Source organism: Pristiophorus japonicus, chromosome 5, assembly GCF_044704955.1.
Source record: "Pristiophorus japonicus isolate sPriJap1 chromosome 5, sPriJap1.hap1, whole genome shotgun sequence".
NCBI lineage: Eukaryota > Metazoa > Chordata > Chondrichthyes > Pristiophoridae > Pristiophorus > Pristiophorus japonicus.
The window spans coordinates 265075719-265094055 of record NC_091981.1 but is presented as its reverse complement, the minus strand read 5'-3'; the positions used below and the strand labels follow the sequence as shown (position 1 = coordinate 265094055).

The 18337-nt window shown below is 43.4% G+C and overlaps 1 protein-coding gene across 4 annotated transcripts in view; it reads right to left on the bottom strand.

The window, feature by feature from the left end:
* Window positions 1–18337, bottom strand: part of LOC139264693 (extended synaptotagmin-2-like) — a 267559-nt gene that overhangs the window by 142336 nt on the left and 106886 nt on the right. For all 4 annotated transcript variants that reach the window (XM_070881611.1, XM_070881612.1, XM_070881610.1 and 1 more), the window contains exons 5-6: window positions 14838–14910; window positions 13939–14028 (exon numbers count right to left, since the gene is read on the bottom strand). In XM_070881611.1, the coding sequence (XP_070737712.1) occupies window positions 13939–14028; window positions 14838–14910 (163 nt within the window). The remainder of the gene's footprint in view (window positions 1–13938; window positions 14029–14837; window positions 14911–18337) is intronic.

Below are 18337 nucleotides of genomic sequence, written 5' to 3'. Positions count from 1 at the left end.
GCTCAGTGTGAAAATATTTCACATTTTCCCTCTACTTCTTTTGCCAATAATTTAAAAGTTATGACATCTTGTTACTGACCCACTTACCAGAGGAAACAGTTTTTGCTTACTTGCTCTATCAGAACCCTTGATAATTTGGAATACCTCTATTCGGCCTCCCCTTAACCTTCTCTGCTCCAAGGAGAACGATCCCAGCTTCTCCAATCATTCCACATGTTTGAAGTCTCTCATCCCTGAGATCATCCTGGTAAATCTCCTCTGTACACTCTCCAAGGCCTTGACATCTTCCCTAAAGTGTGGTGCTTAGAATTGTACACAATACTCCAGCTGAGCATTGACCACACTCGACCAGCTCCATTGGGCGGGCCACATCGTCCGCATGCCCGACACGAGACTCCCTAAGCAAGTGCTCTACTCAGAACTCCAACACGGCAAGCGAGCCCCAGGTGGGAAGAGGAAACGCTTCAAGGACATCCTCAAAGCCTCCTTGATAAAGTGTAACTTCCCCACCTGCATCTGGGAGTCCCTAAGTGGAGGAAGAGCGTCCAGGAGGGCGCTGAGCATCTCGAGTCTCGTCGCCAAGAACATGCAGAAATCAAGCACACAGCGAAAGGAGCGTGCAGCAAACCAGGCTCCCCACCCACTCTTTCCTTCAACCACTGTCTACCCCACCTGTGACAAAGACTGTAATTCCCACATTGGACTGTTCAGTCACCTGAAAGCTCATTTTTTGAGCGGAAGCAAGTCTTCCTCGATTTTGAGGGACTGCCTATGATGGTGATGGTGAGGCCTAACCAGAGATTTGTTAAGGTTGAGCATGGCTTCCTTGTTTTTGTATTTAATGCCCCTATTTATAAAGCCAGGTATCCCATAGTTTCTTAAGCACCTTATCAACTTGCCCTGCCATCTTCAAAAATTTGTGACTATGTCTCCCCAGGTCCCTCTACACTTGCACTCTCTCAAAATAGTACAATTTATATTATACTGCCTCTACGTGTTGTTTCTTCCAAAGTTCATCATTTCACAATTATCTGTATTAAATTGCATCTGCCATGTCTGCCCATTTCGCCAGTCTGTCTATGTCCTCCTGAAGTCTGCTACTGCTCAGTATTTACTGCCCTGCCAAGTTTTGCACCATCCACAAACTTTGATTCCTGTACCCAACTCCAGGTCTTTTACAAAGAACAAGAAATGCCATGGTCCTCATACCGACCCCTGGAGGGCCCCATTTCATACTTCCCTCCAGTCAGAAAAATATCCATTTACCATGACTCTCTGCCTCCTATCTCTTAGCCAGTTATGTACCCAAGTTACAACCATCCGTTTAATACCATGAACTTCTATTTTCTGAATAAGTCTATTATGTGGAAGTCCATATATACATCTACTGCACTACCTTTATCAGCCCTCTCTGTTACTTCATCAAATAACTTATGACGATGATAGGTTAGTCAGACACAATTTGCCTTTAATAAATCCGTGCTGGCTATCCTTATTGACCCATGCTTCTCCAAGTGAGAATTAATTTTGTCCTTGACAGTAGTCTCTAGTAGTTTTCCCACCACTGACATTAGATTGATTGGCCTGGAGTTACCATGTTTATCCCCCTCCCCTTTTGTTTTAAACAGAGGTGTAACATTTGCAATCATCCAGCTCCACTCCCATTGAAAGATTGTAGTCAGACCTTCTGCTATCTCCACCCTTGCTTCCTTCAGCAACCTAGGATTCATCCCATTTGGACTGGGTGACTTGTTAACTTTGTGAGATGCCAACCGAGTTAGCTCCTTCTTTCTACCTATTTTTATCCTACCCAGTATCTCTATTCTCCCTCTTCTACTGCGACATTAAGTTCATCCTCTTCTTTTGATGACAGATGCAAAGTACTCATTCAGTACATTGGTCATGCCCTCTGCCGCCACAAGATGATTTTGTCTTTTGTCCTTAATCGGCCCCACCATTCCTTTAACTCTCCTTTTACTTTTTATATGTTTATAAAAGATTTTTGGGTTCCCTTTTATGTTACTCTCTAATTTTTCTCATTGTCACTCTTTGCCGTTTTTCAATTCCCCCCGTTCACTCTGCAGTCTGCCTGGTTTTCGGTTGCATTTTGTACTCGACATTTGTCATAAACCTCCTTTTTCCTGTTTTATTTTAACCTCTATTTCTTTTGTCATCCAGGGTGCTCTAACTTTGGAGGCCCTATCTTTCCTCCTTATGGGAATATGCTTCGTTTGTCCCCGAGCTAACTCCACCTTGAAGGCTTCACTGCTTTCCTGGCCAATCTTTGTTTCCAGTTCACCTGTGCTAGACCCCTTCTCAAATCACTGAAATTGTCTCTCTTCTAATCCATTATTACCTGTTTTAAATTTTCCTGAGAGAAAAATTATATCTACATGGATGTACATATCCGTTGCTGCATCGAGTTAGAGCAACTAAAAGCAGATTAGAGTGCATTTACACAATAAAGTAGAATCAAAGGGATTGTTGTGGATTCTCTAAGTGTTTTAACTGCAGACATTGGATGGTACCATTATAGCTAGGTTCAATAGGCAACACATATTGGAGTTAAAAGGTTTTGGATTTGAGACTTTTAATAAAGGCCCATCTGCCTGTTCTGCTGAACTCAAAAGATTTTGAGACACTATTCCAAGAGAAGACTGTTCCCCGGTCAACATTAGTCTATCGACCAATACCCAAAAGAGTCATAGAATAGAATCATAGAATGGTTGCAGCACAGTAGGAAGCCATTCAGCCCTTCAAGCCCCTGCTGGCTCCCTGCAAGAGCACTTCAGCTAGTCCCACTCCGTAGCCCTGCAAACCATTTTCCTTCAAGTACTCAACCAATTCCCTTTTCAAAGTCACGAATGAATTTGCCTCCACCACCCTTTCAGGGAGAGCATTCCAGATCCTAACCACTCGCTGAGACATTTAATAATTGTTTGTGGGATTTTGCTGTGCACAAATGGCCATCATGTTTCCTGATGTAAATGTCACAGCACTTCAAAGAAATTCAATGTCGGTGAAGTGCTTTAGTACATTTGCGATGTGACAATGAACAAGTGTGGAGAGTCAGGGGTCAAAATTGCCCCTTTCTATAAGAGCCGTGACCGCCTCAGATGTGGCCACGGGTCGGTAGGGAATCGCTGCCTAGTTGGTGTGGAGTTACCGACAGTTCATAAATTGCCCTCTATTTTTGTCCACAGAGGTGCTCGTCACCGTGCCGCCCGTGTTGCTGTCCCGCCGAGCACGTGCCGACCCCACCACCGACCGGCGGCGACAAGAGTGGGAAATTGCCCCCCGGGAACGGATCGACCGCTGCTCGATGCCCCCGACAGCTTTCCCCTGTGGGAAGCTGTGTGTGGCTGGGCGGCGCGTCTGCCCTTAAAGGGGAGGGCGCGCGACTGTGGCCACCATTTATAGCAGCCATGGGTTCAGCTTGGCCGCCAACAGGCAGACCGGCAACCACCCTTGTGTACCGGACCGCTAGCCCGGCCGAAACCCTACCTGGTGGCCCAGTGGGCCAAACTAAACTAAATGCAGAGTTCGCAGTGGCCCTCCCCTTTAACTGAAGGGGAGAGGTGCTGCGATGCGTCAGCGCGACGCGACCGACTTCCGGCCCGAAGAAAAAATAAATTTAAAGAGCTGAATTTCGCTCTACTCTGCCCCATGGATTGGGGCGGTGAAAAATCTTCTTCATCGGTGAGCGTGCCCCCTTTTGGTCAGAGGGCAATTTCGGCCCCGATGGGCTGGTTGGGCCGAATAGCTTGTTTCCATGTTGTAACTTCTGTGCATTTAAGTCTTTCTTTCATGATAATAAGACTCAAAATTGTAAATTTTCTGCTCAGCTCCACTTGCACATTTTTAATTGCATAGACGAAGAATATGGGTATATATACTCAGCAGCAAAATAACTCAATTATTAGTTTCCCCAGTTTCAAAACATAAATTACCATCACTTACATCAGAACATAATAAATAGGAGCAGGAGTAAGACGTATGGCCCCTCGAGCCTGCTCCGCCATTTTATACGAACTTGGCTGATTCAATCATGGACTCCGGTCCACTTCCCTACCCACTCTCCATAACATAGAAACATAGAAAATAGGTGCAGGAGTAGGCCATTCAGCCCTTCGAGCCTGCACCACCATTCAATAAGATCATGGCTGATCATTCCCTCAGTACCCCTTTCCTGCTTTCTCTCCATATCCCTTGATCCCTTTAGCCGTAAGGGCCATATCTAACTCCCTCTTGAATATATCCAATGAACTGGCATCAACAACTCTCTGCGGCAGGGAATTCCACAGTTTAACAACTCTGAGTGAAGAAGTTTCTCCTCATCTCAGTGCTAAATGGCTTACCCCTTATCCTAAGACTATGTTCCCTGGTTCTGGACTTCCCCAACATCGGGAACATTCTTCCCACATCTAACCTGTCCAGTCCCGTCAGAATCTTATACGTTTCGATGAGATCCCCTCTCATCCTTCTAAACACCAATGAATAAAGGCCCATTGATTCAGTCTGGAATCCCTGGAATCAGTCTGGTGAACCTTTGCTGCACTCCCTCATTAGCAAGAATGTCCTTCCTCAGATCAGGGGACTAAAACTGAACACAATATTCCAGGTGAGGCCTCACTAAAGCCCTATACAACTGCAGTAAGACTTCCCTGCTCCGATACTCAAATCCCCTAGCTATGAAGGCCAACATATCATTTGCCTTCTTCACCGCCTGCTGTACCTGCATGCCAACTTTCAATGACTGATGAACCATGACATCGAGGTCTTGTTGCACCTCCCCTTTTCCGAATCTGCCGCCATTCAGATAATATTCTGCCTTCATGTTTTTGCCCCCAAAATGGATAACCTCACATTTATCCAGATTATACCGCAGCTGCCATGCATTTGCCCACTCACCTAACATGTCCAAGTCACGCTGCAGCCTCTTGACGTCCTCCTCACAGCTCACACCGCCACCCAGTTGAGTGTCATATGCAAACTTGGAGATATTACACTCAATTCCTTCATCTAAATCGTTAATGTATATTGTAAAGAGCTGCGGTCCCATCACTGAGCCCTGCGGCACTCCACTAGTCACTGCCTGCCATTCTGAAAAGGACCCGTTTATCCCGACTCTCTGCTTCCTGTCTGCCAACCAGTTCTCTATCCACGTCAGTATATTACCCCCAATACCATACGCTTTGATTTTGTACACCAATCTCTTGTGCGGGGCCTTGTCAAAAGCCTTTTGAAAGTCCAAATACACCACATCCACTGGTTCTCCTTTGTCCACTCTGCTAGTTACATCCTCAAAAAATTCCAGAAGATTCGTCAAGCATGATTTCCCTTTCATAAATCCATGCTGACATGGACTGATCCTGTCACTGCGTTCCAAATGTGCTGCTATGTCATCCTTAATGATCGATTCCAACATTTTCCCCACCACTGATGTCAGGCTAACCGGTCTATAATTACCAGTTTTCTCTCTCCCTCCTTTTTTAAAAAAGTGGTGTTACATTAGCTACCCTCCAGTCCACAGGAACTGATCCAGAGTCAATAGACTGTTGGAAAATGACCACCAATGCATCCACTATTTCTAGGGCCACTTCCTTAAGTACTCTGGGATGCAGACTATCAGGACCCGGGGATTTATCGGCCTTCAATCCCATCAATTTCCCTAACACAATTTCCCGCTGAATAATATCCTTCAGTTCCTCCTTCTCACTCGACCCTCGGTTCCAGAGTACATTCGGAAGGTTATTTGTGTCTTCCTTCGTGAAGACAGAACCAAAGTATTTGTTTTATTGGTCTGCCATTTCTTTGTTCCCCATTATAAATTCACCTGAATCCGACTGCAAGAGACCTACATTTGTCTTCACTAATCTTTTTCTCTTCACGTATTTATAGAAGCTTTTGCAGTCAGTTTTTATGTTCCCTGCAAGCTTCCTCTCGTACTGTATTTTCTCCCTCTTAATTAAACCCTTAGTCCTCCGCTGTTGAATTCTAAATTTCTCCCAGGCCTCAGGTTTGTTGCTTTTTTTAGCCAATTTATATGCCTCTTCCTTGGTTTTAACACCTTCCTTAATTTCCCTTGTTAGCCACAGTTAAGCCACTTTCCCCATTTTATTTTTACTCCACACAGGGATGTACAATTGCTGAAGTTCATCCATGTGATCTTTAAATATTTGCTATTGCTTATCCACCAACAACCCTTTGTCCTTTGCCAGTCTATTCTAGCCAATTCACGCCTCATACCGTTCTCTTTCCTTACCTTTCCTTAAGTTCAGGATCCTAGTTTCCGAATTAACTGTGTCACTCTCCATCTTAATAAAGAATTCTACAATATTATCGTCACTCTTCCCCAAGGGGCCTCGCACAACAAGATTGCTAATTAGTCCCTTATCATTACACATCACCCAGTCTAGGATGGCCAGCCCTCGACATATTGGTTTCGAAAACCATCCCTAATACACTCCAGGAAATCCTCTTCCACCGCATTGCTACCAGTTTGGTTAGCCCAATCGATATGTAGATTAAAGTTGCCCATGATAACTGCTGTACCTTTATTGCACACATGCCTTATTTCTTGTTTGATGCAATCTCCAACCTCACTACTACTGTTTGGTGATCTGTACACAACTCCCACTAGTGTTTTCTGCCCTTTGGTATTCGCAGCTCCATCCACACCGATTCCACATCATCCAGGCTAATGTCCCTCCTTACTATTGCATTAATTTCCTCTTTGACCAGCAACGCCACCCCGCCTCCTTTTCCTCTCTTTCTATCCTTCCTAAATGTTGAATACCCCTGGATGTTGAGTTCCCAGCCTTGGTCACCCTGGAGCCATGTCCCCGTGATGCCAATTACATCATATCCGTTAACTGTTGTATGCGCAGTTAATTCATCCACCTTATTCCGAATACTCCTCGCATTGAGGCACAGAGCCTTCAGGCTTATCTTTTTAACACACTTTGCCTCTTTAGAATTTTGCTGTAATGTGGCCCTTTTTGTTTTTTGCCTTGGGTTTCTCTGCCCTTCACTTTTACTATTCTCCTTTCGATCTTTTGCTCCTGCCTCCATTTTATTTCCCTCTGTCTCCCTGCATAGGTTCCCATCCCCCTGCCATGTTAGTTTAACTCCTCCCCAACAGCACGAGCAAACACTCCTCCAAGGACATTGGTTCCGGTCCTGCCCAGGTGCAGACCGTCCGGTTTGTACTGGTCCCACCTCCCCCAGAACCGGTTCCAATGTCCCAGGAATTTGAATCCCTCCCTTCTGCACCACTCCTCAAGCCACGTATTCATCTGAGCTATCCTGCGATTCCTACTCTGACTAGCCCGTGGCACTGGTGGCAATCCTGAGATTCCTACTTTTTACTTCAGCTCCTAGCTCCCTAAATTCGTCTCGTAGGACCTCATCCCGTTTTTTACCTGTATCACTGGTACCTATGTGCACCACGACAACTGGCTGTTCACCCTCCCTTTTCAGAATGTCCTGCACCCGCTCCGAGACATCTTTGACCCTTGCACCAGGGAGGCAACATACCATCCTGGAGTCTCAGTTGCGGCCGCAGAAACACCTATCTATTCCCCTTACAATTGAATCCCCTATCACTATGGCTCCCACTTTTTTTCCTGCCCTCCTGTGCAGCAGAGCCACCCACGGTGCCATGAACTTGGCTGCTGCTGCTCCCCCGTGATGATTCATCCCCCTCAACAGTACCCAAAGCGGTGTATCTGTTTTGCAGGGGGATGACCGCAGGGGACCCCTACACTACCTTTCTTGTACTGCTCTTCTTGCTGGTTACCCATTTACTGTCTGGCTGTGTACCCTTTGCCTGCGGTGAGACCAACTCGCTAAATGTGCTATTCACGTCATTCTCAGCATCGTGGATGCTCCAGAGTGAATCCACCCTCAGCTCCAGTGCCGCAATGCGGTCCGTCAGGAGCTGGAGGCGGATGCACTTCCCGCACACGTAGTCGTCAGGGACACCGAAAGCGTCCCTGACTTCCCAAATAGTACAGGAGGAGCATAACATGTGTCCGAGCTGTCCTGCCATGACTTAACCCTTCGATAAACTTAATTTGGCAACAACAATGCTAAATGTTTCTTTTTTCTTTTCTATATCAGAAAGTAAGTAAAACTACTTATCAATCACCAGCCAATCACTTACCCCCTTGGCTGTGACGTCACCTTTTGATTTCTTTCTACTTCTTTATTGCCTCCCCGCTGCAGCTGCACCGCTGGCCTTTATAGGCTTCTCCACGCACCTCGAACTCCCGCCTCTCCCAATCTGCCGCTGGCCTTTATAGACCTCGCCACACACCTCGAACTCCCGCCTCGCCTCTGCTGCCGCGCCTTTATAGGCCTCTCCACGCACCTCGAACTCCCGCCTCTCCCAATCTGCCGCTGGCCTTTATAGACCTCTCCACACACCTCGAACTCCCGCCTATCCTCTGCCGCCGCCTCCGATCTGCCGCTGGCCTTTATCAGCCTCTCCACGTACCTCGAACTCCTGCCTCTCCTCTTATTCCCTTAAGAAACTGTCTATCTCGGTCTTAAGTCTACTCAGTGACCCAGCTTCCACAACTCTCTGAGGCAGCGTTTTCCACAGATTTACAACCCTCAGAAAAAATTCCTCCTCATCTTAGTTTTAAATGGGCAGCCCCTTATTCTAAGATTATGCCCCCTAGTTCTAGTCTCCCCCATCAGTGGAAACATCCTCTCTGCATCCACCTTGTCAAGCCCCCTCATAATCTTATACGTTTCGATAAGATCACCTCTCATTCTTCTGAATTCCAATGAGTAGAGGCCCAACCAAGTCAACCTTTCCTCAGAAGTCAACCCTCTCATCTCCAGAATCAACCTAGTGAACCTTCTCTGAACTGTCTCCAAAGCAAGTATATCCTTTCTTAAACCAAAACTGTACACAGTATTCCAGGTGTGGCCTCACCAATACCCTAACTGTAGCAAGGCTTCCTTGCTTTTATACTGCATATATTCCAATAAAGGCCAAGATTCCATTGGTCTTCCTGATCACTTGCTGTACCTGCATACTAACCTTCTGTGTTTCATGCACAAGTACCCCCAGGTCCCGCTGTACTGCAGCACAATGCAAACTTTCCCCATTTAAATAATAACTTGCTCTTTGATTTTTTTCTGCCTGTGCATGACCTCACACTTTCCAACATTATACTCCATCTGCCAAATTTTTGCCCACTCACTTAGCCTGTTTATGTCCGTTTGCAGGTTTTGTGTGTCCTCCTCACACATTGCTTTTCTCCCATCTTTATATCGTCAGCAAACCTGGCTACGCTACACTCGGTCCCTTCTTCCAATATGGATTGTAAATAGTTAGGGTCCCAGCACTGATCCCTACAGCACCCCACTAGTTACTCATTGCCAACCCGAGAATGGCTCCAGGGTGACCAAGGCTGCAAACTCTCCATCCAGAGGTATTCAACATTTAGGAAGGATAGACAGAAAGGAAAAGGAGGAGGGGTGGCATTGCTGGTTAAAGAGGAAATTAATTCAAAATAAGAAAGCACATTCGCTTGGATGATGTGAAATCAGTATGGGTAGAGCTACAAAATATCAAGGGTCAGAAAACGCGAGTGGGAGTTGTGTACAGACCACCAAACAGAAGTAGTAAGGTTGGGGACAGCATCAAAGAAGAAATTAGGGATGCATGCAATAAAGGTACAGCAGTTATCATGGGTGACTTTAATCTACATATTGATTGGGCAAACCAAACTGGTAGCAATGCGGTGGAGGAGGATTTCCTGGAGTGTACTCGGGATGGTTTTCTAGACCAATATGTCGAGGAACCAACTAGAGAGCTGGCCATCCTAGACTGAGTGATGTGTAATTAGAAAGGATTAATTAGCAATCTTGTTGTGCGAGGCCCCTTGGGGAAGAGTGACCATAACATGGTAGAATTCTTTATGATGGAGAGTGACACAGTTAATTCAGAAATTAGAGTCCTGAACTTAAAGAAAGGTAACTTCGATGGTTTGAGGTGTGAATTGGCTAGAATAGACTGGCAATGATACTTAAAGGGTTGACGGTGGATATGCAATGGCAAACATTTAAAGATCATATGGATGAACTTCAGCAATTGTACATCCCTGTCTGGAGTAAAAATAAAAAAGGGGAAGGTGGCTCAACCGAGGCTAACAAGGGAAATTAAGGGTAGTGTTAAATCCAAGGAAGAGGCATATAAATTGGCCAGAAAAAGCAACAAACCTGAGGACTGGGAGAAATTTAGAATTCAGCAGAGGAGGACAAAGGGTTTAATTAAGAGGGGGAAAATAGAGTACGAGAAGAAGCTTGCCGGGAACATAAAAACTGACCGCAAAAGATTCCATAGATATGTGAAGAGAAAAAGATTAGTGAAGACAAACATAGGTCCCTTGCAGTCAGATTCAGGTGAATTTATAATGGGGAACAAAGAAATGGCAGACCAACTGAACAAATACTTTGGTTCTGTCTTCACGAATGAAGACACAAATAACCTTCCAGAAGTACTAGGGGCCCGAGGGTCTAGTGAGAAGGAGGAACTGAAGGATATCCTTATTAGGCAGGAAATTGTGTTAGGGAAATTGATGTGATTGAAGGCCGATAAATCCCCAGGGCATGATAAGTACTCTGGGATGCAGACTAAGTGGCCCTAGAAATAGTGGATGCATTGGTGATCATTTTCCAACAGTCTATCAACTCTGGATCAGTTCCTATGGACTGGACGGTAGCTAATGTAACACCACTTTTTAAAAAGGGAGGGAGAGACAAAGCAGCTAATTAAAGACCAGTTAGCCTGACATCAGTAGTGGGGAAAATGTTGGAATCAATTATTAAGGATGAAATAGCAGCACATTTGGAAAGCAGTGACATGATCGGTCCAAGTCAGCATGGATTTATGAAGGGGAAATCATGCTTGACAAATCTTCTGGAACTTTGAGGATGTAACTAGTAGAGTGGACAAGGGAGAACTAGTGGATGTGGTGTATTTGGACTTTCAAAAGGCTTTTGACAAGGACCCACACAAGAGATTGGTGTGCAAAATCGAAGCACATGGTATTGGGGGTAATATTCTGATGTGGATAGAGAACTGGTTGGCAGACAGGAAGCAGAGAGTTGGGATAAACGGGTCCTTTTCAGAATGGCAGGCAGTGACGAGTGGAGTGCCGCAGGGCTCAGTGCTGGGACCCCAGCTCTTTACAATATACATCAATGATTTGGATGAAGGAACTGAGTGTAATATCTCCAAGTTTGCAGATGACACTAAACTGGGTGGCGGTATGAGGTATGAGGGGGACGCTAGGAGGCTGCAGGGTGACTTGGACAGGTTAGGTGAGTGGGTAAATGCATGGCAGATGCAGTATAATGTGGATAAATGTGAGGTTCCCCTTTATCCACCCTGTTCATTACATCCTCAAAGAATTCCAGCAAATTTGTCAAACATGACTTCCCTTTCATAAATCCATGCTGACTCTGCTTGACTGAATTATGTTTTTCCAAATGTCCTGCTACTGCTTCTTTAATAATAGACTCCAACATTTTCCCAACCACAGATGTTAGGCTAACTGCTCGAGAGTTGCCTGCTTTTTGTCTGCCTCCTTTTTTAAATAGGGGGCGTTACATTTGCAGTTTTCCAATCTGCTGGGACCTCCCCAGAATCCAGGGAATGTTGGTAAATTACAACCAATGTATCCACTATCCCTGCCACTACTTCTCTTCAGGCCCTAGGATGCAAGCCATCAGGTCCAGGGGATTTATCCGTCTTTAGTCGCATTATCTTTCTGAGTACCACCTCCTTCGTGATTGTGATCGTGTTAAGTTCCTCCCCCTTCTATAGCCCCTTGACTATCCACTGTTGAGATATTGTTAGTGTCTTCTACCGTAAAGACTGATACAAAATATTTGTTCAGAGTTTCTGCCATCTCCATGTTCCCCATTACTGATTCCCCGGTCTTGTCCTCTCAGGGATCAACATTTACATTAGCCACTCTTTTCCTTTTTATATACCTATAGAAACTCTTGCTATCTCTTTATATTGCGTGCAAGTTTACTTTCATAATCTATCTTCCCTTTCTTCATCATTTTTTTAATCATTCTTTGCTGGCTTTTAAAAGCTTCTCAATCTTCTGTCCCCCTACTAGTTTTGGCCACTTTGTATGCCCTTGTTTTTAAATTGGATACCGTCCTTTATTTCTTTAGTTAGTCACGGATGGCTATCTTTTCTTTTACACCCTTTCCTCCTCACTGGAATATATTTTTCTTGAGAGTTGTGAAATATCTCCTTAAATGTATGCCACTGTTCATCAACCGTCCTACACTTGAATCTATTTTCCCAGTCCACTTTAGCCAACTCTGCCCTCATACCTTTGTAGTCTCTTTTATTTAAGCTTAGTATGCTGGTTTGCGATCCAATTTTCTCACCCTCCATCTGAATTTGAAATTCAACCATGCTATGATCACTCATTGCAAGGGGATCCTTTACTGGGAGATTGTTTATTAATCCTCTCTCAATACACAGGACCAGATCTAAGATAGCCTGCCCCCTGGTTGGTTCCGTTACATGCTGCTCAAGGAACCCGTCCCTGATCCACTCTATGAACTCTTCCTCAAGACTGCCCAGACCAATTTGATTTGTCCAATCACTATAGAGGTTAAAATCACCCATGATTACTGCTGTTCCTTTTTACAAGCCCCCACTATTTCCTGGTTTATGCTCCGTTCAACAGAGTTGCTACTGTTAGGGGGCCTAAAGACTACGCCCACCAGTGACTTTTTCCCCTTATTATTCCTTATCTCCACCCAAACTGTTTCAACATCCTGATCATTTGAGCCAGTATCATTTCTCACTATTGCAGTGATTCCATCCTTTATCAACAGAGCTACCCCACCTCCTTTTCCTTTCTGTCTGTCCTTCCTGATTGTCAAGTACCCCTGAATATTTAGTTCCCAGTCCTGGTCACCTTGTAACCACGTTCTGTAATGGCCATCAAATCATACTGATTTGTATCTATTTATACCGTCAACTCATCTATTTTGTTACGAATGCTACGTGCATTTAGACAAAGAGCCTTTAAATTTGTTTTTTTACCCTTTTTTCCTGTTTGTTTCTTCTCTCCTTCAAACTCACTTTCTTTACTTTTGCTTTCTAATTTCAGCTTTATTCCCCTCCCTACTGAATCTATTTTCAGATGCCCATCCACCTGCCAAGCTAGTTTAAACCCTCTCCAACAGCACTAGCAAACCCCCACCCCCATGAGGATATCACTTAATTTGCATGCATTCATAGCTAATCATTGACATACTGCCCAAACTTAGATATGCCTGTCTTTTAAAAAAACCTTGCAGAACTCGGAAATTATTTGCAGAAAAGAACTTAACATGTACAACATTGATATAATAGGTTATCAAAACAGAATGTTACATTACAGAATCAGGCATTCTAGTCCATCAAGTCTGAACCGGTGATTTCTCGACATGAGTCATTTACTGAAACATCCTCCAGTCCTCTCCTGCACATTCCCTCTATGTTTTAATGTTCCTTTTTTTAAATAACTACATAGTTCTGTTTTTAAAGAGTTTATGGACTCTGCTTCAACAATAGCTTATATGTGTAACATTTGTGTAAAGAGATTGTTAAACAGACCCTTGCAATTTGTTTTATCTTAAATTCGTGCCCCATCATTGCTGTCTCACCAACCAGTGGGAACAATCTGTTACTACCCTATTATAACCCTTTATAACCGTAGAAGATAATAACCATAAACATTCCACAAAAGCTATTTACACTGTATGTGCATAAAATAACCATGCTATTGCGCAGATGTGAGGATGTGTAATGAACAATAGTTTGTGCAGGGAGCGAGCACTTTGGTTTCTAGCATGAAGTCCAATGCAAACTGAATTCTGGGAGTTGATAGTTATACTCACAGGCCTGCGGAGAAAGCAGAGTGATAGTGCTCCAACCAGTGGCATGTCACCAATCAGGGGTTCCATAATCACTCGGATTATACCATTCAGCTGCAAATATAATAATGAAAGGATCATATCATTTCAGAAAAGAATCCTCGATTTTCACAGATTAGAGAATAACTGAATTGTGCTCAAAACACACCACAGATACCCAGAATCCTCATCAGGATTTTATATATTTAAGTCACAAGGCTGCAATGCCAAACATCCTCAAAATCAAAGGAACTACTTACAAATCCTCAGATTTGGGGTTGGAAGGCACAATTGTATTTCTCTTTACAGAAAGTGGATGAGGCATTCAGGTTCGGTTTAAATATTCCCAAGGAAACACAACGAAGAGGGCAAAGTACTAAATTACAATAATGAGAAAGGCTTCACAAGTGACAAAAAAAAAAAATCACAAGAAAGCTAAAGGCCATCTTTTAAGCTTTTCTGGTACAATAGGTAAAACAGTGAAAATCTTATTCTTTAATATCTATAACATTATTTTTTTTTTCTATTTTACAATTTCATGCAATAAGGAATCTCAAAATGGCATGGGTGTTACTTCGTAATGTGCCAGAAGGAATCCAGAGAGTTAATAGTACAAAGGAATATACGAACGAAAAGCCCATTCCCTCAACAAATCACAATTTACCCCACCTATCATGCAAAGGTAATCAAGCAAAACTCTGCAATATCGATCCTTTTCCCCCAATTCTGCTATCGAAGTCTTCCTGACTGCACTTTCGTTCTATGCGGTACCTGAAGCCAGTCCAGAGCAGTTAATTGCCTCGCCGCAAACACTATCCAACAGATCTATATTTCAAAAGAGACCAAAGAGTTATTTGAAGAATTCTGGAATACAAGGCACCTACCTGTACACTCTTCACACCTGCTCTGCAAAAGTACCTCTTGATCTCGAGGTCTATCTCACAGTTTCCAACGTAGCTGGGAAGATGAGAAGAAATACCATATAAACAGTGTGACAAAGGATTTTATTTAGTCATCAATCTGGACTTCTGTTGAAAACCTCAGGATCTTAACACAAAAAAGCAAAGAAGTTACTTCCTGTCAGCAACTTACTGTCTGAAAGTCTTCGCATAAGTGAAAGAACAGATTTCACAGTTCCCTGCGAATGTTCTCTATTCCATAGATGTGAACAATCCCTCACATCTTTAGTTTCTGAATTCTAGAGCATGATGCACAAGTTTGAACCCACGAAGCACTGAAACCAATGCTCACTCCCCCAGAATAAGGTGTTGCAAATATTACCTCACCGTATTTGGTGCTTTTTCAGCAATATTGCCTAGTTTTTTCATACAATCATAGAAAACTTATGACTCAGAAGAAGGCCATTGTGTCCGTGCCTGTCGAAAAATAGCTACCCAGCCTAATCCCACCTTCCAGCACTAAGTCCGTAGCTCTGTAGGTCACGGTTCTTTAAGTACACATCCAAGTATTTTAATTGCCTAATTCAAGTATGACCACAACATTTCATCCAATTTCTTGTATTTTTTTTTTTAAATATTGACTTGGGTAATTTTTTTCTCATTTTTAAAAATCCATTATCAGCAATTATTTCTAGCTTCTCGGAGAGGTTCAAATCAGGGCAAAGACTCTTCCACTTTGCCTCAATCCCCATCTCAGAAGAGCACTCTTCACAGCACTAGTGTGCTATTTCCCCATGACAAGATGTCTTGGAATACCGATTCATGCCAAAAAAAAGCTCTGAAGTGTCATTCTTAAATTTTCCTTCTATCCTCGGTGGAGAAAATACTCTGCTCACCTCGCCTCCCGACAACCCAGTAAAGATCAAGAAATTAATGTGCGAGGACAAACCAGAGTTTGACCTGTTGGACCATAACACCATTAACTTTCAGATTCTTCAATCGAGAGTCCACCAACCAGATTCACAGCCATCCCAAATGGCAAGTTGCCTTGGTGGGATTGACGCATTATAAGTAGCAACACAGCGAAATTGTAGCACAGAAGTACTGAACAATCCACAGTTGATTTGCCCGAGGTAACAGATGCAGGTGACATTTGAACACAAGCACTGCTATCCATCCTTGGCTCCTATACACTTAGATTTAGAGGCATACAACAAAGTGTCAAAACTGCTGACCTCAAACATGCATACTTAAAAGGTTTCATCCAATAGTTGAGATTGCTCTGAAAGCAGTGAACAGTACATATTATAAACTGTGTGTTCAATCTCACAATGAAAAGTTATTTATCCCTGCTTAGTAACACAACCATTTTTTAAGGCATTAAATAAAAATGATCTGCAGCAACTATACTGCAGATCTGACAACAGTCTTATTTTAGTGATTAACAAAATCATGCGACCTGGAAAAGTCAAGCACACAAGTGCACAGCCTCACGCCGAGACTGAAGTACACTAGATTACAGTGTTGACAGTTGCACAGCATAATAAAGTATATTTGTGCTGCAACTAATTAAAAAGCAGAGGAGGTTTAAGCTCATGAATATTACTGTATTGCAACAAACCTGACTGTGAGCTGAGTGGGGCTTTGTGACAATTGCGGATAGGTCATTCCATTGGGCCAAACAGGCATTTTCCTGAAATACTTGAAATGTGCTTGAATTATTTTTAACACAAAACCTACACAAGCCTTTATGAAACTCAGAATTGAAAGTTTATTTGCATACAAATAATTCTACCTCAAGCTGACTTCTAGATTAGTATACGTTTAATCATGAAAGGAAAGAAACGTTGCTTGATTTAGCTCTGGGACAAAAATCTGATGCGCAAATTAGAAAATAGCAACCACAGCAGAGGTTCAATGTAAAATTACAAAAAGGTAAACGAGAATCAAAGATGTGGGTACTGGAACAAAACCAAAATACTATGGATGCTGAAAATTTGAATTAAAAACAGAAAATGTTGGATATACTCAGCCGATCAGGCCGCATCTGTGGAGCGAGAAACACAGTCAACGCTTCAAGTAGCTGATCTTCCTTCAGAACACAATAGTGACAGTTACTGATGCACTCTGACTGTAAAAGGCTTCAGAATGACAGACAAGTTTGCAGGATGAGCAGACAGGTGACAGATACAACAACAACAACTTGTATTTATATAGTGCCTTTAACGTATTGAAACGTCCCATGGCGCTTCACAGGAGTATTATGAGATGAAAAATTTGACACTGAGCTGCACAAGTAGAAATTAGGGAAGGACAGGAGCTTGGTCAAAGAGGTCGGTTTTAAGCAGCGCCTTGAAGGAGGAAAGAGAGATTGAGACGTGGAGAGGTTTAGGCAGGGGGGAGTTCCAGAGCTTGGGGCCCAGGCAACAGAAGGCACGGCCACCAATGATTGGACAATTATAATCAGGGATGCTCAAGAGGGCAGAATTCGAGAAGCGCAGATATCTACAATTTATAACTTACATTGAAACAACACCTTTAAAGTCGTAAAATGTCCCAAGGTGTTTCATAAGAATGTTGCGTATATGCACATACATACAGGGCTATGTGAAGAACACAGGGCAGTTGAATTTGTTTTGGATTGCTTTAGCAAAAGGGCTGGCATAGATATGGTGAGCCAAATGGCTTCCTTCTGTACTATAAAATTCTGATTCTATTTTGCAACTCATCATAGTTTTTATTAATCATCAAGCCATCAGATTTTTTTTGTTTTTTTTTAAATAAGTGATCCTGATGAGGAGAGGTGATAATAACTCCACTCAACATTGAGGCAACATTTGGCTGAGTATGACATCAGAGAACCCCAGTGAAACAGAAGTCAATGGGGGAACCCTCGTGTGTCTGGAGTCAAACCGAACACACAGGAGATGGACGCGGTTATCCTAAGCAAATCATCATCACTCCACAACAATGCCCTCAGTCCAACCATCTTCAGATAATCATCTTCCCTTAGGTAATTTGTGCAGTGCATGCCAGTCTACAGTCAGACTGAAGAGTGCCAGGTAACAGCCATTTTGAACGAGAGAAAGTTCCACCATTTCCCCATCGTCAAGTTCCCCATATTCAATAATCCAATTCCAGTGTGCATGTCCATTCAAAACTCCTCTAATAATTAAAAAGCCCTTGCCAGCCTACAGTAGGGCCTGGATAACATCTAGACTTGGGCTGACAAGTGGCAGGTAACATTCCACCAAGGACCAGCTCAAATAACAACCTTCTCCAACAAAAGAAAACCAAGCCATCTCCTCCTGACCTTCAATAGCAGCATCACCATTGTCAAGTTCCTGAAACATCATTGTCTTGGTGGTACCTTTTGACTAAAAGCTTAACTGGACCAGCCACATGAACAAAATGGTTGACACAGAAAGGCAGAGGATGGGTACTTTCAAAGCATATCCACGATTAACAAGGCTCGTTGGGAGTAT